The following is a 24,561-nucleotide window of genomic DNA, read 5'->3' on the forward strand; positions in this document are numbered from 1 at the left end:
ACAGTCAGGTGCACATTGATTATTACCCCGTAATCAAAAGAGATGGAAGGGCTATCAACTCTGAGACCAGACAAAGGGGAAGGACAGTCTCATACTTAAAGAATCAGATGATTTGGATTCTGTTCCTAAGACTGTCACGGACCTCTACTACATGTTTTAAACAATGAATACAAAAAATACTATATATATCTCAGAAAGTTGGTTGTTCATCTTTCAGTGAAGGGTGCCAAATACTCTATGCAGTTTAATTTGGGGCAGACATGTAGACAGAGAAGACTCCGCTAATTCACTAAGTAATGACTAGACTCCACGGCATTTTGAACACTGAGGAAATTGAGAGCCTGACCCAGCCAAGTATGTTAGCACAGGCATAACTGTAACATATGGTACCTCCTTTGAAATCAGCGGATGTGCAGTGTTCATGTGTTTATAGTGATGCTTTGTTAGCATTTGCTGCTTATATAGTTGTCAAGTTTCAAATTAGACAGAATGAGAAGGAAAAAAATACAAGGAATGAATTAAAAAGCATGTAAAATTTTAAAATACATGCGCTCAAGCCTTTTTTACTAAAATAAATTCTGACTTTATCTGTCTATTTTGGGAAAGTGCTGGCACTATACTGGAATCCATTCTAAAAATGTTGGTCATATTCTGCATTACAGCAGTATCATAATCCCTAAATGAACAAGCAATTTGGTCTTTAGCAATAAATGTCATTATACCAAATTTGAATGGACACTAAATATTCCCTGGAAACACACATCCTTGACAGGCATCGTGCAGCCAGGAAGTTAATTTTGTCCAATGTTCACAAAATGGCGTATAACAGCAGGTTAATTAAATAATTATGTTTAGACATCCACCATTCTGAATTAAGATTTCTCAGCAAGAAATTACAAAGAATTCACAGTCAGTTGAATAAAGACCATTTTCCAATGAAATCACTTATTTTTCAACTACAGTGTAAATCAAATTACAAAAGTCCTAGTTCAGAGCCAATATTTTTCATGGATTTAATTGTAACTGACAGATATATAACCCTTGCTAAATTGGTTTACTGTGGGTAGTTCTTACAAGCCTTTCATATATTGCCACTACCAATGGATGGCAAATTTATATGCAAAATTGCCATGCTAGCATAGACCATCTAGCTCCCCTGGGAGAACCTTAAAAAAAAAAAAAATCACTTCTGTATTGTACTCTATTAAAGAAGAATTGATTCTCTGCTCCCAGGAGACATGAAGAAAACTATTTCATTTTTAAAGGTGAAAACAAAGTAGAAGAAATTGTGTATTTTTATCTAATTTTTCCACATTTTTGTTTAAGCAGTTCAAGGCATTTCAGCAGGGATGTATGTACCTTGGATGATATGGGACTATACACATGGATAGAAGAGTACTTAGAATGATACATGATTTATATCAGAAATAACACTCTAGTCATTAGGAAACAAGCAGCAATAAAGATGACAAAATTAAGTACCTATTTGTTATCCGTCATCAAACCATTGTAAGAACCAGTGAATGGGACATACAGCACACTTAAGAAAACCCTGCACAATCAGTAAATCATATTAGCGGTACCTTAGCTATGGCTTAGTAAAGCATAAATGAAAGTAAATGTCTAAAACACATAAATGGAGACCAGTATGTATATACCTGTCCAAGAAACATGTCTGACAATTCAGGTTCTCTTTAAATGCTCCACTTCAATTGTCTCACACAGGAGTATTCTGTCATTCGAACATAAAAAATTGACAGGATCCTTGGAAGAGACAAGCACTTAAAGTTGCTGTTGTAAGTGATGCAGTATTATAAAGAATGAGCTGAATAGAACCCCAGAAAAAACATTTTGCATGAAAAAGGCTTCCTACCATGCTAAAGAAAAATAGCAAATTAGAATGCTACACAGCAGCCACTGTAAAAAGGATGTCTTTTTTAATACCACAATATGATAAATTATCTTAAGTAGCACATTAATGTCAGAAATTGAGCATAATCTAACTTCTTTCCAGTGACAATATTAAATGGCTTTCAGACGTCTTTCCTACTATTCTGACATTAAATTTAATAACACCCAGAGAGACCACAAAAATGATTCAGTTACAAGAATCATACTGTACTGGATCATTGCTTTTTAAGTAGGATTCAGCTAAATGATTTGGACTGTGATGGTTTTGGCACATTCAAGAGAAAGCTATGAAATTTGCTACATAACATTTATCAGTAGTGAGCAAAATTCCTTTCAGTATCCAGTTTGCATTGGTAGTGGGATTTTCCTTTGTGCATGAGAGTTTGATTATTGTTGATTATATGAAAAATTGGTCCCAGATAGACCTACAGTTCTATTTTTTTTTTTTTTTTTTTTTTTTTTTTAAACTTTTCTCTGCTGGGTATTCCTGAACATGGACAAACCCTGCAAGCACCTGTAAGAGTGACATTTCGCACTCTTGTAAAGAAAACTAAGCAAAAGGCTCAATTAAAGATTTGTATCACAGGACAAGTCCATGCACTTCTGCTGAAATTATTATAAGGTGAAAAATTGGTATTTGTGAAATGTTAAAGAAATTAATAAGACATTAATTTCCCACCTTCCAAGAGAGTACTTGAAACAATGAGAAATTATAAATAGAAATTGCAAAAAATACATATAGGCTTTCTGCTGCAGTAAGTCTCTAACGACAAATGTATTAAACCATAAAAAGCCATACAGCAATTTCACCACAGCAGAACTGTATGATATGCATGGAGATGATGATGTGAGACTAAGAACATATTTAGACCTTGGGCTCAAATAATCAATAACTGAGTTCAAGTGCAAGAACTCAGTTATCATCATGATCTTTTCACATTTCTGCCTCCTCCAGTAGTTCTGACAATGCACAGTTACTGCCTTTGCTATAGTCATACAGCTTACAAAAAGCAGGAATTCATAGAATCATAGAATCGTTAAGGTTGGAAAAGACCCTTAAGATCATCAAGTCCAACTGTTAAACTAGCACTTGCAAGTCCACCACTAAACCATGTCCCTAAGCACCACATCTACCCATCTTGTAAATACCTCCAGGGATGGGGACTCAATCACTTCCCTGGGCAGCCTGTTCCAGGGCCTGACTACCCTTTCGGTGAAGAAGTTTTTCCTAATATCCAACTTAAACTTCCCCTGGCGCAGCTTGAGGCCATTTCCTCTCATCCTATCCCTTGTTACTTGGGAGAAGAGACCGACCCCTGACTCGCTACAGCCTCCTTTCAGGTCATTCAAGCCTCTTCCCTTCCCCAAATGTCCATTGAGCTCACAAGTTCACGACAAGGTCCCACAATCAGTGACAGGACCTGTCAGCCAGACTGACTAATTCCAATTCTAGTCAGAAACACCCAAGATAGTCCTGATGCTGCCTATGCTCATTTCAATCAGTTTCTTAGATTCAACTGTCCCTTACCCCAGTTCAGAATAATTCTTACTCACGTGTTTAACTTCGAAACCAATGAAAAGCACTTAATGCATGGGGAAGCTCTCCACTGAATCAGTGCTTTGTCCAAAGGGATTTTCTTTGGCAGGAAAAGCCAATAGTCATGGCAGGGCAGCTTTGAAAGTGCAAATTAAATAAGGAAGTTAAAATTTCAGGTATGGATGTTAATTTGTTTGGTGACGTCTTTTTTCCAAAGGTTTAGGCTTACTGGGCCCCCAGTCTGCTAGAGACCCCCTAAAACTAAAGATGCTTAATCTTCTTGCCTCCAGAACAGTCAATAAAGCATTTCTTTAGAAGCTCAGACTCATGATAACAAACCTAATGCTGTAGCTTCTATGATGGCTGGTAGAATGGGTTGTGGTCATGCCTGATTTCCTTACAGCTTATTGTTTGTGCATGCATAGTTAGAGCTCCTTTTCTTATGTACGTTACCTTGTGTTAAGCAATACTAAAGTTCATCTGCCTCTTTATCCACTCAGTAACTTCAGCGTCACAAGATCTTTTTGGAAGTCTTCACAGTCAGTTTTAGCTGCAGCTGCTCTGAATATGTAGCTTCACCACCTCATCCAAACCATTTAGGAAGACACTGAACAGCATGGACGTCCATATGACACCACTGCTAACTTTGCTCCAGTGTGAAATCTGCCCTCTTGTTTCCTACCAGTTATTAAACCACTAGAGAATACATGACAGCTTAGGGGTTTTTGAAGAAACCTAGGTCAGGGCACTTGTCAAAAGCTTTTTCAAAATCCAAATACACTCTATCAACCAGACGAACCCTATTCAAATGCCCATTGACTCTTCCACAGAACACTAACACGTGTTCCACCTGTAAAAGCTCCATCAGCTGATCCCTACTATATCACATTAATCCCTGCCTGCTAATTTCTACCTTTATTATTGTTTCAACCACTTTGCCTGGTTGCCTGGTCTGAAAGTCAGCCTTATGACACTGTACTTCTAGATTCCCTCTGGAGCCCTTTTTTCCCTTTCGGCCCCGAAGTGACATCACATTCTCCACATTCTGTTCCTCTGTGTCTTATAATGTATTGAATACCAGCTAAAAGACAACCTTGAGCATCAGTGGGGGGAAAGAATGTTAAGAATTACCATCACGGGAAATACAGAAAGCCAATCACATTGGTCATTGTAAATGTTTCAACATGTTCTTTGCTCTAAGCTTTCAGCAGATTTACAAAAGAAATGGGACTACCTTGAGTGTGTCATTACAGATAATAATTAGTCATTGTAGTATTCAGGCCTTACTCACTAGTTCCCTCCTAATATAAATGGTATTTCCACACAGTTGACATATCATTCACCTCTTCAGCTTTTCATAAAGGGGGCCACATTGCTCCCATTGAAGTATCTTGGACACGTCATGGGTTTCCAGTTTGTTACTCTATTTTTCATTCTCACATAACTTATACTCTTCTCAAATTTTATCTCTTCAGCCCCTTCACAGTAAGAAAAGGCACGTTTCCCCCATGGAATCCTGTCCTGCTCTGAAAGAAACCATTTGACAAGAAGGGAATTAAAACTTGTCAAGCTATCTGTGCTCACAGAAATCACCCCCTTGAGAAGAATAAGGACTGGTCCTCACTGCGTCATCCTCAGCTTAGTAAGGTGAAGTTAGGTGGGAATTAGGCAGCCCATCAGCACTGCTACATTCTTACCTGTACAGCAGAAACCAGCAAGGAACCAGCCCTCCACATCATAACTAACCATGAAAGACAAAACAACAGCAAGCTGGGAGGTGAGGAAGGAAAAAGCTGCCCCACCAGCTGCTTAACCCACTGTAACCACACAGTAATAATAGGGTGAGGGACACTGCTGACCTGGGAACGATCACACAAACCAAGGAGAGCACCAGCCACAGCCACAGATGCTGCGGTAGGAAAAAGTGACTCCAGAATCCATCACTGATTCTGTCCCCTATGCGTATCTTGTACTTATTATTGGACAAGCTGCAAGAAAAAACCACGTAAAAAGATAACCAGGAGGAGTGTAACGTAAAAAGCTGTTAGAAGAAGAGGGACTGAAGTTAACAGAGGACCACAGCACATCTGCCAGTGTTTGCTGATTCTTCTCTCAATTGCTATGATACTTCAAGCAGTGAGTAAGAAAGATAATTACTTTATTCCCATCATCCTCATAAGGAGATACTAGCTGACTAAATCTTGATCAGCAGAAGCTGGTGAAGAGCAAATTATAATGGAGAATGTTACTGCACAGTGGGCTAAATGCTACCAAAAGCTGCTTGGCATTGCTCAGTGAAACTATCAGTGTTTAGTACTAAAAGAACACCTATATAGGACTGACACTTTTCCTTTGACCACAAGTTCTAAGAACTAGGATACATAAGATATCATTTGTGCTGACTCATAATTTTTATAAAAAGCTATATTTCTGAAGTTTTTTTCCTCCGGCTAAACACTGTAATTTATAAAGTTGCAAAAGAGGAAGGGGTTAAGAGAGGTGTTTACTAGGTATTGCATATTTTAAACTGTGGATCAGAGAAGAGGAGCATTAAAACTACTAACTAGCACACCCCATCACCATTTGGATGGTCTAGATCTTAACTCAAGACTAAAGGGCTGATTCAATTAGCAGAGAGCTCTTATCATCTCCAGCACAGGATTCTTCCAAACTGTGGTCAACATGTACATGGCTAGAAGAACACAGCTGGAACCCTGGGCCCAAACAAACAGTATCTTCAATAATGTTTTCAGCTGAGAGCTAAGTAACAGAGACATTTGAGGGTCAACAGCAGCTTGTTGACCCATAATGTCTGGAAATTCTTGGTGTAGTGTGCCAGGCAGGAGAGAAATACCACCCACATTGCCAGCATGGGATACACATATATCGCATGCTGGAGGAGAAGCTTACACAGCTGAGCATAGCTGCTCAAGGTCCTGCCATGCCCCTTGGCATTCTAGTAGACCTCTTCCCTTTGAAAGCCCTTTGCTGTGCTCACTAATGAAGAAAGTAGGTAGACCACATGACCTAAGGCACACAATCTCTGGCCATCTGGGATCATGCACTTGATCTTTATTAGACTCTGTTGATCTGGTTGAAGACACCAGATAAACCAGGGCTTTCCATGAGGCACAAGTCATGCTGGTAAGCTCCACTGGCCACCCTCAAAGTGCAGTAAAAAGGCTGAAGTCTTTTGGCTACACACAGCTGCAGGCACACAAGGGCAGGTGAGGTGCAAAGACAGTTTTATTGAGCTGCAGGCACAAGGAGATACAAGCATGCTTTAAAGGTCTCCCTAAGGCAAAGGGCCTCAGAAATGCCACGTTCCCTGCTATTCCTGGTGCCCTGGCCCAGTGCTAAGCCTCACGGAGAAGAGGCAGGCAAAACAAATGGGCTCTGCTCAAACACACACACATAGAAAGGTGTTCTTTAGCAAACCCTCCTCCACCTGGGAATCTCTAAATTACTCTGCCAGGTTTGCTGTATTCCACCATTTAATACTACATCCTCTTTTCTAACACACTAGAAAAACAGGAGAAAAAAAACACATTTTCATCTGTGAGTTTCCCTCTGCTTAAAATAGCCCAAATTACTCCTTTGTTTTCCATTTAGCACAAACTCACTGACTTAAGAAATACAGAGTATTCTCTGTGAGCAACAGTGTCAGCTGTAGGTATTTAGGCTGACAATCTCTTTATGTTAATGCTGATTTGTATGGTTACTCAAGCTGCGTATTTTAGCTCTCCTGTGCACATTAAATACTTCAAGTCTATCTTCAAACACTAATCTCTTGTAACCTATGTAAATAAGTATTCAGACTCTGCTGTGTGGGTGATTAAACAGTTATAAATATGAATAAAGCTCAAATACTTGGGTTGTATTTCAATTAATTTTAAATAAAATTAGCACCAATTTTACAATTTGAAAGGTGCTGTATTTCCTAAGTTGGAGAGACATCTATTTCTCTCCTGCTACTTCATTTCCATACTCCTGATTTACAGTGACATGTGAAGCAGAGGGAAACAAAGCCCCCTCAATGTATCTCCTTAACCTCAAGCCGACAACACCAGCACCAGTGGCTGAGCTTTGCTGGCAATGCAAAGACTACTTCTGCCAAAGGTGAAGCCTGTATGTCCATTGGTTTTGGACCAATGCTGTCAATGATGTCAACCTTTGCCAATGTTGTTGTCAGTGATGTTAACTGGCTTCAAGGAAGCCAACACTAGCACTGAATCTGTTCTGAGGCTGCCAACTCTTTCCAAAGTCAACAGGTGATAACAGCTTTCAGGCACATTCAAACAGTTGTGGCTCTCTGTCCCAAGACCCTTCCCTTGAGCCTATCCAACCCTGTTCTAGGCTGAAAGCTTCCAGCCCTGTTAAAATTAATCTAGAAAACTATTTTAAAAAATTGAAATCCGAAGTTACCTTTCCAATGCCAGGGTTGTCCTTGATTTTGGACACAGCTCTCAGAAGGCATGGTGGTGCTGGGGGAGGACAGAGCTGCAGGATGCCACTAAAGTTAGTAGCATAAATAGAGAAGTCGTGTGTGTGTGGCAGGGGCGGATGGTATTTCTTTCTCTTCGAAGACAGGTTAAGCTTCTGTGCTGCTCTGTATAAAAGTAATAGCAAGAAAGGACAATGTTACTAGGTGTTAATGGGAATCTGGACCAGACAAACAGATGCTCATTGTCATCACTGCCTGCTTAACAAATCAGGTCATTGCATTCTAATCTGATTTCATAAGGACAAATCATCAGGAGACTAATAGAAGGAAACATGGGTAGAAAAATTACTGGCAAAACATTCAGCTAATTTCTCCCCCAACAGAGTTCCAATTATAATCTAACTTTCCCCTCTTTCCCCCAACAGCTTGACAGCTGAATCCTAAAATTCTAAAATCTCACTGACATAACAAAAAGCTGAAATAATCCCCTTGTCACTGGCAGGACCAGATGGACTTTGCTGGTGATAACACTATGAAAGTGGTTCTTTGTACTCTACAAGTTACTCAAGGCAGAGAATAACACTCAAGTCAGCTGAGCTCAAGATCCTCTCTTGGCTGCACTGAAAATCCTTAGATAACAGAGAATTTCCTTCAAGACAGATTGGTTTTTCCTCCTCAATTCCATTCTTTCACATTAAAAGGGAAAGCTATTAAAGAGACATGCTTTAATGTTCTGAATGATAATGATCCTGCTTTTGAAATGCAGAATTTCAAAACATAAAAGATGAAGAAGAAGGAAAAATTAAAACATAAAATTAAAACTGTAACATTCTTCCTTGTGAATAAGAATAGGAACATAATCAGTTTTTCTGCTATTCCCCTTCAGCAACACCAAACAGTATAGCAAGAAACAAAACCAGAAACTCGACTCTACATCAAAATCCACATGGGAAAAATCACCTTGCAGAGTTAAGTAGAACAAATATATGTGTTAGTGAGCACACACTGGGCAACTGGAGGTGGCAGTGGGGGTGAAATCTCAGCTCTGTCAAAGCTAAGGAGAGCTTTGCCACCTGAATAAGACATGTGTGATCTGACCCTGAGACTGTCAGTGGATAGCCCACCCTCAGATACATATTGTAAAAGCATCCAACATGCTATCTTTCACCATTACTTTGAATGACTGTTAAGCCAGCAAAAATGAAAAGTGTCACACTGCCAGCATCTGTGGATGACCTGAGACCATGCTACTGATGCCACCAGGTCTTCTCGGGGCAAAGCACTATTCTGATCCATGCTTGTAATATAAAGGCCTGTGACTTTGGATAAATTAGTTTACAAATATGTGACAACAAAAAGTCCCTTTATACAATGGCTACTTTATATTTTCATCATGCCTTTCGGCCCAGGATCTCCAAGTACTTTTCAGTGAGAATGAGCTGGCATTAGCACCTGTGAAGTATTATAAGCAACAGAAATATGGAGAAACTAAGGCAGTGCTTTGCTGTCATACCTAATTCACGGTAAATCTAGACCCCTAACCTTATCATGAATCCAGTGATCAGGCAGCCTCAGGCTGAGTCAGCTCAGTAAGACGATCAGAGAAGGAAACTCTTCCCTTGGTTATAGTTATGGTAGGTTAGAAGCAAAAATGAACACTGAGAGCAGGCGGGCTGCACAGTTTCTTCCAGCAGCACTAATTGCTTCAAATGAGTTACAGTACAAAGAACTGATTGTGTCCGAGAGCAAAATTACTCACGTGGGTCAAGATTAGACAGCTAGTCAGTACGAGGGGCAGGACTCTCAATACAGATCTCCAAAATTCCCAGTCCTATGCTCTACATTCCCAAATGTGTGTGTTAAACTCCTGGACCTTTTTCCTTCATCAACTTCTAGAGAGGCAGACCCCCTACGTGCTTCCTTCTCCCTCTACAAACACTGCAGTATTTAGAAAAAGACAAAGACTCGTGTGATGAAAAAATGAGGCTGTAGTTCCAAACTCAGAGGGAGCCAGAAGCCACTGTCTTGTGAGGGACAAGTTGGACTCTTGCCTCTGAGGAAAGAAGCAGCTTTTGACTCCTGCCGCATCCTGAAACCAGCAGGAACCGTCCCCCACGGCAAAGCACTGGACTGGTTTAGGCAAACACTGCTAGCATGGGTTTATACAGAACCTCGGGTTTTTGGTGGCAATGAGAACAGATTTAACTGCCTAAATCTCAAATCCCCTTGCTAATACCTCATTCAGTATGAAAACATATGCCTGAAATAGGACACCAGGCAGATAGTTGCACAACTTCACTATGGTTGCAGCTGCACATTAAAACCGTAATGCCTCCTAAATTATATGCAGCTTTATTGTGCAGAAAAGAATCTCTACCTGTTGGTACTGTCATTGTGGAACTCAAGACAGTCATTACCCTCTATCTCCAAGTACCAATTAACAGTTGTGGTTATTATTTAATCATCTTGTTGATTAATATGAAAGATAATGTTTATTTCCTTGTTTACACGCTATGATCCCGTGTTGAAATGATAAAAACTTCTCAAGAGAATGTCTTCAAAGTGCAATCAAGATATACATTAAATCCTGATGAAATAATTATTCCTTCAATAGATCTGGCTGACAGAGCTCCTCTGGGAAACATACGCGAAAGAGAATGAGATACAAAGGACAAATTTACTCAGGAATTGTGTATTCAAGCACCTAACTAAGCACTAACACGCAATGTGTAAATGCACCCAAAAAGGCCAAGCTAAGCAAAGTATATAAACAAATAAACAGAAAATTCAGCCTTTTTAAAGCATAGCGCTTCTCGAAATAGCTCAGCAACACAGTTTTGGACCATTTCAAAAAGCAGGTCTAAGATACCAAATCCATTACTAGTTGTCTTAACTTCCCCACCAAGACAGAACAACTTTCAAAGTGATTCACTTCCAACAGTATTTACACACTTTCTGCATCTCCAGTGTTCAAAGGACAGTGTCATATGCTAGCTAAAGCAATTAACTGCTCTAGTGCTGATAAATCCTCTTCCTATGAGTCTGGAGTGCCACAATTTTACTAAGAAATTTGGCAAAGGGACTGCTGATGTCCATGCAAGATAACAGGAAACTGAAAAAGCAGAGGAACTGGAGTAGCTGTTGTAGAAAATAATCAGTGCTTTGATGGGCAACAGGCCAACTGCACTAATAATGATGCATGTGGTTCACATTTAAAAAGCATCTCTTCTCAGGTAGCAGTGCACAAAGCTTAATTACAACCTCTGCGTGTTTGAATGCAAGAATTACTTTGCTCGACATTAAAATGAGGTTGTTTCTGGAGTAGGAACATCACAGACATCTTGTACCAGCAGTATCAAACAGCTTGTTGGGTTTGGTTTTGGGTTGGGTTTTTTTTTCCTGAAAGGGAAAAGTTAAGGATCTAATGGAAAGAATAGGGCAATTTAGGCACAACGAAACATCATTATCAAACCGTAGACTGAATATGAATGTAAGTAATTGTCATCCTCAGCTCCTATAAGAAGCACAGTCAGTTCTTTAACTGCTACAAACACCTCATATGAAGGCAGCAGCCTTTATATGCCTTGCTGGGGTTCCTGGACTGGTTTAGGCAAAGAGCACCACATAAGGACTCGTCAATCCTTATGCACTTCTTGCATCACCAGCAATATACTTGGTGGCATCCCAGCCAAGTATTCATTAGGCCAAAATACAGGCCAGGCTGGTTTGGACATGGGCCCAACTAAATTAAACAAAATCCAACTTCACAAAACTGCTTACTTCAGCAAAATTCATGAGAGTATGTATTTACAGGGACCCACTTCCGAGACACTCGAGTGCTGGATTTTCTGCAGTCCTTATCCAACAACCCATTATTGAATTTACACCTGAGTTTCCAGTACTTTTTTTCTCTAGTATTCCTTTTCCCAGGTGTAATCTGTCCCATGAAGACAGGGAAGGCAAAACTCTCATAAACTGTGCCCTTTTTGCCTAGCACCAGAAAGACAGAAGTTGAGCTCATACCAGTTCACTTTCTGCAGGAGCCTAATTAGGTGCCATGCCTGTTTCCTGATTTGCTTCTTTTTCTCAAATTTAATCTTGCACAGGGGGCCGTCACATCCATCTTCAGCACCACAGTGGCTGTCTGACCTTCTCCAATATCAACTTGTTTCCTCACAGTGAAAATTACGACCTCTATGGAATATGATGCAAAACTTAAGTGGTACAGTCATTTGTTTTCCTGGGCATTTTCGAAGCATTTTGTCACAGCTTTGACACAGATGTACGCTTTCCACCTACCTTCACTTTCCCCATTCAACCTTCACCAAGCGCTCTTCTACAAAACATTCTTACAAGGGAAACTAAGCTCCACATTCTTATGCCTCTCTTCCAATTAAAGCATGAGAGACACCCATGTATGTTATTTTTACCTCTGGCTGTGAGATCTACAGTCTGCGTTTTGCTTAACTCTTTCCATCTTTAATAGAAGATGTCTTTTAAGATGCTCTGGAGAGTTCTTTTCTCATAGCTCGGTGTCACGGTAGGAAATAAAACTAATATACGGCACATGCAGGGGCACTCAAATATCAAATGACAGTCTCTAACTTGCTCTTTCCCCCACACAATTTACAGATTACTAGCTTTTCTGCCATGAATGGATGAGACCAGTGAGGAAAAGCATGGCCAGATCAATTACATAATGTTCAGCATCTAGGGAGTAAGACTGTGCAACAAAAGTAGCTACAAAGCCTGCCCATTAAAAGAACCATACATTTTTTTATTTTAAATTCTGTCTATGTGGTTAACATGACATTTCAGATATTCTGACGTACAGCAAGCTGTTTTTAGCTTACTTTCACTGAACACGTTCTGCACATTATAGCTGTGAAAGTAAACAGCACAATTTAAATTCCTAAAGAACAGTGTTCCTTCTGGGCATAATTTCTCCATGAAAAAGAAAACTAGATTTGAAACTTCTATAACTATGCAAAATTACAACATTTTTGCTTAACACTTCGTAGAATTTATTAAGCTTCAGAAGGAAGAGTGATGTGAAATATACTCTGGGACATATCCTAGAAACGGGTCAACTGAGAGAGATACAGAGGATTTAATTGACATGGTGGGTTTACAGACAAACCGCCACAAGTCAGAAATAGAACTGGGAATCCTGCTTCCCATTATTAAGCTCCACTGACAACAGTAAAAGAAAACTTCTGCACATTCATTTCAGCATGACTCATTACATATTAACAGTTTTAGTGTTATTAGCCAGTCTTATCTTTCAGAGATCACTGTCATTATTCATATTGTGAGAATGCTTAAGGGCTTCACGGAGAGGGTCAAGGCCAAAGAATTGTACAGTCCAAGCCTTAAGTATCCTGAACTTTGGAGTTTACTCAAGAGTACACTTACTCAAGAGTTTTTGTTTGACCCTGACAGCCATCACGGGAGCAATTGTTCTCCTGATTCTGAACCCTCTGCGAAGCTTGAAAAATTCTGGACACAGGTTTACACTGGGAATCGGTCTACTCTAAAGCAAGACTCTTCCAAATTTTCCCAGTTCCCAGCCCAGCAAGGCATTACTCCTCCACCACATAATGAATATCCCAAACCTTTCCCACTGTAAACCAGCTCCAAAGGAAGCAGTGGGAAAGTCACAGTCTGTCATTGTATCTGCAGTTCCAGTTATTGTTTCCTTAATTACTCGTCAATATAGACAACAAATAGACGGATGTCCTACAATACACCCTCCAGCACTCTGTCCCGAGCCTTCCGCAACTCACAGCATAAACTTGGTTGGCATTATTACTTTTATTATTTCTATTACTGCTTGATTTGTGTTTCTAAAATTAGAAAGGTAGCACAATGAAAAACAGTGCAGTTGCTACCCAAAATCCCAAGCAAACTTAAAAATAAACAAGGTATCCATTTCCACTAATGGCATTCAATCCGGAAAATAAAATCTGGTTCACAAAGAGCCATTTTTAAACAGAAAACTGAGAATGTCTAAATCTGTCATGACGGTTTGGAAACGACAGGCACCATCTGTATTCCTACAATAAATTTTGTCCAAGGAGTCACTTATAAAGTATATGTTAAATTTTGAGGTTATGGTCTGTTCTTCCCCCTAGAACAAGCTTCCTAGGTTCCTGTGATACACACATAGCTTCAGGAGGATATAAAGGCTTTCCTCACTTTTGTACCATTACACAAGTACAGCACCAAACCTTTGTTTGCTTAGCTGTCCCAGCAACGCTGTCAAGAAGCACTGCCAGGAAGAACAAACAATTAATGTTCCTTATTTCAGTGGTTCAACTTCCTCAATAAATAAATAGTTCATCTGGATCACAATGCACAGCCTCAAACAATAGCATTTTTATAATGGGTGATGGTAATAAAGTTTCAATAGAAAATCATTACTCTGAAACATTCCAAAATGTCAAACCACATCTAATATTGTAGGGATATTACCAAGGCAACTTTATGAGAGAAAGTATCTCTAATATGAGATTAAGTTCATGCCTTGCCTCTTACATACAGCATAATCTTGCAATTCAGGCTTGAATTTCAGCCTCTCACTTTGAGTGACCTCTTAATTTTCTCTTACTATCTCCTATTAAAATCAGCAAGGCAGAAATAAAAATCAGCTATGTTGACATATTAGGAACATCATCTGCTCACAGCTGATCAGAGAAGACGGGTCTAGCAAGGATTTTAAGAGTTTATCTACATTTTCCCCATGCTCCATGGTAGGATGAACTTTACCTAAAACATTCCCAATATATATTTGTCCAACTTATTCTTCGAAACCTCCAACAAAAGCAAGTCTGCAGCCTCCCAAGGCAATCAATTCCAGTTTTTAACTATTCTTACTGTTAGAAAATTCACACCTCATGTCTCTCATAAGTCTGCCTTGCTGGAATTTATGTTCCTTGTTTTCCCCCACCTCCCCAGCAGACATGCAGAGGACCTTACTTCCTTCAGCTGCAGCAGCTGTTATCTGTATGAAGACTACTACCACACCTCAGTCTTCTCTTTCACAAATGAAAAAGTCCCAATCCTTCCAACCTTTCCTCACAGGTCAAGTTTCCTTGGCTTTCGACCATCCTTGTTGCTCTCCCTCTCCTCTATTCAGATCTTCATGAAGTATAGAATTCAGGATTAATGCATCGGTGAGCAATAGTCAAGACTCACACCAATTCAGGCACCAGGCATAAAGACCAGGCAAAGCCATTTGGGATAAACTCAAATAGACCTCTGGAATATGACAAGTTAAAGCAACCTGCAGGCTACCCCTGACATCAGAAGAGCTTCCTCATGCTGTACAGACCCAAGAGCTGATGTCTCCTCTCAGCTACACATTATTATTTAAACAGAAGCAATCAACCAAGCCCATTTTCAAGCATTCAAGCAATTTGCATACAGGAATCCAAGAAGGAATTTTCACAGCTCTTCTCTGTAATTTTTTCCAAAGGGCAGATCTTCACGAGCACCGACTGTTACACTCCAACCATTTTTTCCACTCTTCCAAACCAGTGTTTTCTGAGGTCACTGCTACAAAATTGTCGTCAGTGATGTCAGCTCCATATTCTCCTCAGTTTGCAGACTTAAGACACTTTTCTGGCCAGAGAACATTGCTTCAACAGCCAGGACCAGGGTTCAGGAACTGACTTCTTTATATATATACCAGAATAACAGCTAGTCACTGCAGCCTGCCACATACCATTTCCAGCTCTGTTCACTAATGATGTTAAACAAAGCAAGAGCAGATGAACATATTGCTGTACTTCCATACTTGCTGTTTACAATTGTACCATATGACAAACTGCTGAAAACCTGTGTAGGTTAATCTTTATGTAAGCAAGACTGTCAACACCTAATATAGAAATATGTCAGTTCCCAGGCTGCACACTGCATAGATAGCTACGTATTGAAAATACAGCTACCTGAATGCCAGCAATATTTCCTCGCTCTGTTTCATGAACTAACTGAGCTAAAGCAGGCAGAAACCATCAATCTAAGCACGCTCCTTAGGCAAAAAAAGTTGGACTTATTTGCCAGCAAGACATAGGCTCATGAAACAGTCAGGTTGAGGAAAATAAAATTCTAGTCTCATTTGTATTCTATGAAGAAAAAGTAAGAAAGACATTTTTAAAACTACAAAGTAATGAAACAGAAACACTGGTGCTAACTAGACATTCATTATTAAAGTAATTACCTAAGTAGATCACTTAGGATTTTGCCCTGCAATATCAGCTCCCGGTATACAGAAAGAAGCCAGTATCAAAATTACTTACTAGGCAATAAATTATTTTTGTTACAAAGGATATTACACTCCATGCTATTCATCAAAAACAATCTGGTATGAAAAGCAAAAGCATTCTGTTCATTCAGGCTGCTCCAGGGAAGAAACAGGCACGTTTGTGACTGGAAAGGATGAGACAGAAAATGCAGGACATGGCTAACAAGGGGTTCATCTGAAGCACAAGGTTCAGGCAAACATCAGAGAGGAAAGAGGGGGCAGAACAAGGAGGATATCCAGTATTTTCATATTCCCAGTCACATATAGCAGTCTGAATATAAGTTAGCATCTGTGACTGTAAAGCCTCCTTTACCATAAAAGCTCTGGTGTGGGTTATGTTTTCAGGTTACCTTCCTTTGCCCCAACACACCATCCCCACAGACATACCTTTCTCATCACCTCCAGCTCCCTCAGTTCCACATTTTAGTGCACATCTAGAAAATCCACAGAGGATCCATCCTTGCTTCAGCCAGGTTTTATTTCAGATGCTTAGTCAAAGGCTTGACACCTATACTGCCAAGCAAATAACTTCCCAGGGGGGCATTTACTTATTCCTACTGTTAGCGAGTTAAATGGTCACTGACAGCATTAAATGATGCAGTGGAAATCACCCAGGTACAGAAGTTGTATGCCCACGCAATGAGTATTTTTAAACAGAGGAGGGACACATGGGCTTCTTAAAGCCCAGCATTCCTGCGATTTATTTAACTGACATCAGTTCTGAAATGATACTTCTCAGAGGTATAATAGGCTGAAATTGCAGCACCATTTAAAATAGCACTTAGCAGGAAAACGTGAGATGCCTGTTCTTCCATTACTGCAGACAGAGATTGGACTATTTCTGACCCAAAGATGCTAACTTCAAGTTTCAGCAGAAATAAGCAACTCCTTAAGACCTGCTTGAGAGACATTATCAAAGAATATTCTGAAGCTTGCCATGGACTCCCAACTAGCTTCACTAATAACATTTAGATTAGATTCATTTTATGCTGATTAACTTCCACTGAGTCATTTCCTCACAGTAAAAACTCCATAGGGCAGTGCTTCTTAATAAGTGAGCTCCACCACTGAGGACACAAAAAGCCTAACAAAGCAGAAAGCAACCCCAAGAGCGTCACTCTGTGATGACCAGCAAAGCAGCGCTAACTAATGCTGAGTGAGGTATTGGCTAAGCTCTTTGAAATATTATGCCAAAAGAAACATCTTCCGTCCTCCAGCAGGAAGGATAAGGGAAGTTTTAGAAAGCCAAAATTCACTGCTATTTCACTGAGAATTTAGGAGTACCTTCAGAGTAATCCTGCAGTTGATCAAGCACTGCAGCTACAGTGCTGGTGCATTATTTTGGCTTGACATTTCATTTTTGTTATAAATGATAATGTGGGATGTCTCATTTTGCCACAAGCACAAGCAAGCAAAGCGGTCTAGCTCGGAATACAGACGGTGTCACTTGAAAGTCCATCTGCCCTGCAAACCGCATCCTGCGCACAGTAAACTGAGTGTTAGAGCAACTGCAAGTCAACCATGAGAACTAAATATTCAATTAGCTATCAGTCTGATTTTACTTTTTTGCCTGCTAAGTCTGTCTGTCTTAACAAAGTATTAAAATAGTTAAATATGTTACTGGAAGAGTCTGAAAGTCACTAATAAAGTTGCAAAACAGGTGCAAACTGTCAAATTACATCCCTGCAGGAAAGTCACTGTTATCATTTTACCTACGGAATGCTCTGTTCCCGCTGCAGCAAAACCACCAGTGCAGCTGCCACTGCCGCCGAGCTGAGGAGCCCCAAATAACGGAGTCAGAACAAGCACTGGTGTTCAGGAGTCCAGGAACCAAAAAAGTGGGCAGACTGGGAGGGCTGGGGTGGGGGGAAGGCAAGAGAAGTGCTCCTCTTGACAAGCTAGGAAGGGCAGAGAGAAGGGAAGAAGCCAAAGGGAAAAAGAGACTCTGGTAGCTAGACAACACTGAGATTCCATATATTCAGGAAAACAGAATAAGCATGTGCGTTCAGGTATGGATGAACAAGAAAATATAGAAAGAATCATATCAAAAATCCTTAAATTAAGAGAGAAAATATTAAGTTCAGGAAAGCAGAAGATCAGAGAGAGGACAAAGTAAGAAGAAATATCTGCATGATTCCAGTCAAGATTATCCATAAATACTTCAGACTTTTCCCTAGTTTAAAATCCCTTCCACTGACCACCGTTTACCCCCACAAATAAATTCAAACTTGGGTGGCTCTGAAGGCACAGATTCTTCTCTCTGACATATCTGTGAGCATATCTGTTTTAAATTATTCTGCTTTGCTCTTCCTCCTGGGCAGCATGAATGTCCCAGAATATAGAGCTAATCCAAGACCCAACTGCTGCAACAGCAGTCTGCACCAGAGCCTCTCAAAAAGTCACCACGTCTCCTGAGGGGGGCTGCCTCGAGTGCTCCAGAACCTCCTATACTATCTGTCAAGGTACTCAGGGCTGATAAAAATCAGCCCTCCTCAGAGGCAGCCTCACATGATAAAGATCTTTAAGGCATCTGGTCAGCAGGAAACACTGCAAGTGTTTTGTTGTGCCCCAATTCTGCTTTTGCTATGAAACTGGAGTAAAGACCTAGAACATCCTCTCCAAAATCTCAACCTCACCGTGAGGTTCCCACATCACTAGATCTGTTTTTTCCCCTCTTTGACTGTCTCCTCCTTTTCCTATTTCCTGCCAATCTGGTTGGCACCAGGCTCCCTCCTTGCTTCATTTTGCCACCTCCAGCATAGCCCAACCTGCACCCTGTGAGGCCTGTGGTACCCAGGTAAGGATTCTCCTTCCAAACATCTCCCTAACACTGATGCCTTGCACAATGTCTCCTTGGTTCATGCCATGATCCCTAACCCTCTACACTGGGGAGCTTTGTTTGCCAAGGCAAATGACCCCTGGATGCCCAGTGCTGCTTCATCTGGTCACCACCACCCTTGCTTTCTCAGCCAATTCCTTTAGGCTCTCTCAGATCCTCACCGTTGTTCCTCCACCATGGCTAATGATTCAGTGCCTCCCCCCTCTTATTAAATAGCCATATCCTGATCACAGATCTATTGGCCTTTGAGACATTTTTCATGCTTTCAGCAGTTCTGTAACTCAGCAGTGCCGATGTCCAAAACTCTACCTTCCCTCTCCCCTCAGCTACTCCAATTCCTTTACCTCCTCCCTTTGCTTAACTACAGCTCTGTGTCTCATCTCTGTTTGCCCCGTCAGTCTCATAGTCATCACAGATGAGCTTTTCATAGCAGGGAGCCTGGCTTACCGTTCGCTGATAAAGCGCTGTGTAAATGTATGATGCAGTATTAGCAATGATACCAGTAATGATGTTCTGCTCTTAAACATGCTGTCCTGAGAGTCATTTCTGTCTCCAAGAACAAAGCCTACTAAATTCAGGCTTATCTTCTAATTTATCCTCCTTACAGGCTAATGCGAAATGGGATATACCTAAAGCATACACTGTTTTGTTTGTCCTTAATTATAGGCAGTATTATGCTGCCACAGCAACTAGGAAAGCTCAAGCTGCCTTAAGATGATACAAGATACTGCACAATGCTGCACACCCTGCCCTGTCTCCTGTCCCCACATAACGCTGTGCTACACACAGGTCATGTTTACTCTCCGGGGACAGCTAGCAACCACATTCCAGCAGCCGCGGCATGGCACCGGCAGGACGAGGCAAGCCCTTCCGTGGCACCCGCTCTGTCTCCATTTGCACATCTGCATGAGGGCTTTCTTGCTCTCCCCGGCTCCATGCAGAGAGGCAAAAAGCGGCCGGGAAGGCATCTCCTTCTCCAGCACCATGCAGTGGGGAGGACACTCTGCAGGGACTAGGCTGCTCCAGCCCACTAGATTCAGAGGAGAGATTCATTCAGGGGAAAAGGTTAACTATATATCTGCCCCCCACCCCCCCCCCCAAGAGCCGGATGCTCCACTTCATCTGCACATGTGTAGGTCTCCCCCAAGCTGCAGATTGCTCAGCCACCCTTCCTGACTGGCTTGCAACAGTGATCAAATGGTAGCAAAAGAAAGCGGGGCATTGTGGGGCATTTAACGAAGAAAGGTTGATGCACCGAGAGGCTGTTGAGCTGCGTCAATGCCAGCAAGCCATCACGTCCCTGAAGAGCACCGCAGCTCTTCACAATCCTGTTACAACACCACAAAGTGGGGATGAACCATGAATGGGGTTTTGGCTATACCTGCTGGCAAGGCAGTCTTAATTGGGAAGAGCTGATACCCTGCTTTCCTGGATAATTAATTCAAATTTAATTTTCCCACATCACCTCAACACAGGATTTCTTGGGCGTGGGTTGTGCTTAATGAGGAAGCTTTAACAACTGACTCCGCTTCTTCCCTTGACCTGTCATTCACCAAGAATTTACTACGGTTACCCGTAACTATAGCAAGCACTTCTGTTTCAACCTCACAGACTAGCTTAACTACCACAGGTCAGCACAAAAAGGTCTAACTCAGGATCCGATGAGTCACATATTTTCTTCACCTTTTGGTGAACTACTACTTATTCATAACCCAGTTATCCACTTTATCTGTCAAAAAGATTTAAATTGTGCCAGCTCTGCACAAAGCCAGGATACCAGTGCATCCCAGCAGGGTACAGGGCAAAAGTTTACAGCTATTAAATACAGAGAACTGGTGAACTACATTATGAGATTAGCAGAAATATAATTCTTGCTTTTAACAGGACAGAGAATGACAGGCTGAAGTGATTTAGCTAGAAACATCTTAAACATGGCAACTTAATAAAATGTATGTTTCATTTTTTTGTGCTTTTTATCCCTGCATTAAATTCTGACAGTACTGATAGTCATAGAATAATCAGGTTTAACAGGTTAGCAGTAATATATGCCTCAAGTGTTCCTAATACATCATAATCTTCTTTCACAGAATTTGCATCACTGTCAAACCAAACTACTGATTTTCGGGTGATGCTTTTAACATGTTTCTATGGTTACTTTCCAAGGTCGCATGACAGAAGCCTGAACAGCAGTTCAGAAAGACAAAAGGCATTTTGCATCCTTCACCATATTAAATAATTTATGAAAGTTAAGGCATCCTCATGGAAAAAAAAAAAATCATAAAAGAATAGGTTCTGAGGTTATTTTCTCAGCAACAGTTTGAAGCACAGTAAAATCAGTATCTCTACAAAAGCCTTCAAGAATTAGACTATTTGACTAATGTTCCATATGGTACAAAATACTAAGGAACACATTCTATGTTTAGATCTATATGCACAAGCCTACACAAACTACATGAATGGACCTTAAAGCAGAATATGTAGACATCTAATTTGCTGCTGACAGCTTCATCTTTTAAATTGGGCACTAGGCATTGTCTCAGAAAGTATTCTAAATCTAAAAAATGCAAAAATAAAACTGAAAAAATGAAGTAAAAATGGTAATGACAGCCTTTATTATTTCCATCATTTTTCATTCAAAGCCACACAGATTTCATCTGTCCCCAAAACGTTACAAATTTTGACTAGCGTAATGAAAGCTTGTACACAAAATATCTGAATTCTCTGCCTACCGCTACACTAGATCAGAGTTTATTGAAACTAATTGAAGTGTCTGAGGCTTGGAACAAAAACACATTAGTCATTTAGTGGTTGTGCTAATATTGCTATGCCTTTCCTGCAGTTTCATTAGATACAGGCTCCTTCAATACCCTAATCATATGCTCAGTCACAGCACAATCAGTACACAGAGTACTGACAAGCTGTCCCACCATGCCTAAAGCTGATAAGGTGTCTGCTCTATGAGTAACCTCAATTATTGACTATATTTTATGGTCAATCTAATGACCAAATGCTTATCAGTGAACCATCAGGTGCCTGTGATAGGATAGTGACCCTTAGTTTATATGTACCATTACTGCTCATTAGTGAATAATTAGATTCTTTAATCCACAACTCACAGGCATTAAAATATGATGGAATATCCTGAATCTAGAAAAAGACGACTATGCTTATTTTAACTCTTAAGATGTTCAATTACATTACTCATAGATTGTATGTTATATCTTGTTAAGAAAAGCTGCTTGTAAAAAGCATATAATGCGTAATGTTTTATATCATGTCTAAATTGACATGGCTTTCCCAAACATGCAGGAATATGATGGGAGCGGAAAGATAACGGGTGTGATTCACCACTGTGGTTCTCCAGATTTATTAACTTAAATGGTTTTAATCTAGCAAAGCCCAGCAACATCACAAATAATTTAGAAACCTGAAAACTAGTAAGTGCATAGTGAGTGCCATGTTTGGAAGGCTAATTCGTCAAACAAAAGCAGGCGGATGCAAGGGAAAGTAGCTGCAACTACACAGCGATTTCCCTGCTTCAAAGGCAGTAGTCCCAAGGCAGCAAGTGCAACCCTGTGACCAAACCAGTTTGAAAAGATGTGAAAATAACCCAACATCAAACAAGATTAAAATTTAAGAAGGGGGACTTAATACAGTTTGTCTTCTGCTCAACATTGCTCAGGGTTACTTGCTTTTATACATATTTTCTTCTAAACAGCTTTGATTCCTCTTAGCTGTCCTGTCACTGCTCAAACCTTCCTTCCAGCTTGCCCTTGTGCACCAAGGCCAGACACCCATGCTCTCACCAAACCACCGTACCCCACCCAGCAGCACAGGCGGTGCTGCCACTGCTGTCACCAGCCACCAACAAGAGGAAATGGCACATTAACGGTGATGGCTTCGATTTCTCGGGGCCTTGAGTCTCCTCCCAAGGGAGTGGTATTTTCTTTTTTGGCAGATAGCCCATTAGCCTCTTCCCAAGTGCATTGCTATTCTCCTCATCCTCCTCGCTGCCCTTCTCCTGCCTGTTCTTGGAAACACCATTTCCTCTTTTCCCCAGGTGTCTGGGTGACAAAAAAACCCAACAGCCTATTACAGCTTTATACCACAATATGCCAATATTTACTTAGTTGCAAGCATAGCCCACAGAAGGGTCCTACAACTATCTCACATATTTTCACTTAGTAATATAAAGTTTGTTCAGGTTCCTTACACAAAAAAAAAAAAAAAAACCAACCTGGAAACAGGTATAAAGTGTGGAGCATTAAGCAAGGCATGGCTCATGCCACGCCAAGGGACAAAGCCCAGCTGCATTATTCTGAAAGCTGAAGAATGCAAGATTAAACAACTTCTCCTGCATTGTAAGGGTAAACTAGGAGCTTCTTCACAGCCATCCATGCCCATGAGCTGCGCTTTTTGCTCTGGCTTTCTTATTCTGTCAGTGACCTACTGAGAAGCTGCATTTTCTGCTAAATCCTCTGGTCCTTCGGTAACATGACCATTGAGTAATGTCTGGCAATTTGCTTGTGTGACACAGTCAGATGTTAACCAAAGCTTTCCTCCTTCTATGACAGATCAGAGTGAAGAAAAAAGCTTAAAACTGATTTAATTTCTTAATACGCTTCTGTCTGCTGGCTCTAATATTTGGCTTTGATTTTGAACACTTAGCACTTCCATGCTAGACACTCTGCATTTCTAGGAAATGAATAAAATACTTTTTTTTTTTTTTTTGAAAAGCAGAACATAATTAAGCTTCAAGAAATTAAATATGACATTCAAATGAGAAAAAGCTTTGGATGAATATGTAGATTTGGGCTGCACATATGCTTAACAAAATCAATGCATTCACTGCAAAGACTGTCTTAAAGATACTCATCTTAACCATGGGTATCTCTTATCACCAGGTAAATGTTTCGCTGCAGGTCTTAATTATTATTTTCCAGGTGAGGACATGAACTCTCTGTATGGTCTTTTGAGCTTGTGACCTTACAAACACAAAGCTATGACTCTCACCAAGGAACCAACTGGAGTAATAAACAAACCAACCAACAAAAAAAACCTGCACAGACCTCCTCCCTTCCCAGGCACAAGACAGCCCACAAGCAAGAGTCAAAGGGTGTTATTTCACCAAATAGAGGCTCTAGTTTTAATGTGAAAAAGACATTTATTTGCTGCCAGGAAACTATGCCACAGCCCAAAAGCTAATTGTGCTAGGACCTGTACAAACACAGTTAACGCTGTTTCATGAAGAACAAGACTGGAATCCTTCATTCATGTGAAAAAAAATCTGTATCTAGTGTTGTTGCTGTTAAGGAAATCACAGCTGCAGTTTCCACAAGCTCCCTATGAAGGCTTTTTCTTCCAAAGTAACTAAACCTGCACCCCAATACACTCAATGTTACCATACATGCATATTTTTGCTTAGATACTTTATTTCTATGACAAAACAGCCCTTTTCCCAAGCTAAAGTCCCAACCGCAGCCCCTTTTACAAAAGGGCTCTTGTAAAAAGATGGAAGTACTCAG

The 24,561-nt window shown here is 40.6% G+C and overlaps 1 protein-coding gene across 1 annotated transcript in view; it reads right to left on the reverse strand.

The window, feature by feature from the left end:
* The window catches only part of KIF26A (kinesin family member 26A), a gene marked incomplete at its 5' end in the record, with an annotated part of 102,483 nt that overhangs the window by 22,494 nt on the left and 55,428 nt on the right, over positions 1–24,561 (reverse strand). The window contains one exon of the mRNA XM_082318600.1: positions 7,874–8,057. Coding sequence (XP_082174726.1) covers positions 7,874–8,057 — 184 coding nt within the window. The remainder of the gene's footprint in view (positions 1–7,873; positions 8,058–24,561) is intronic.

This window comes from Platalea leucorodia (genome assembly GCF_965183815.1).
Source record: "Platalea leucorodia genome assembly, chromosome: 7".
NCBI classification, from domain to species: Eukaryota; Metazoa; Chordata; class Aves; order Pelecaniformes; family Threskiornithidae; genus Platalea; species Platalea leucorodia.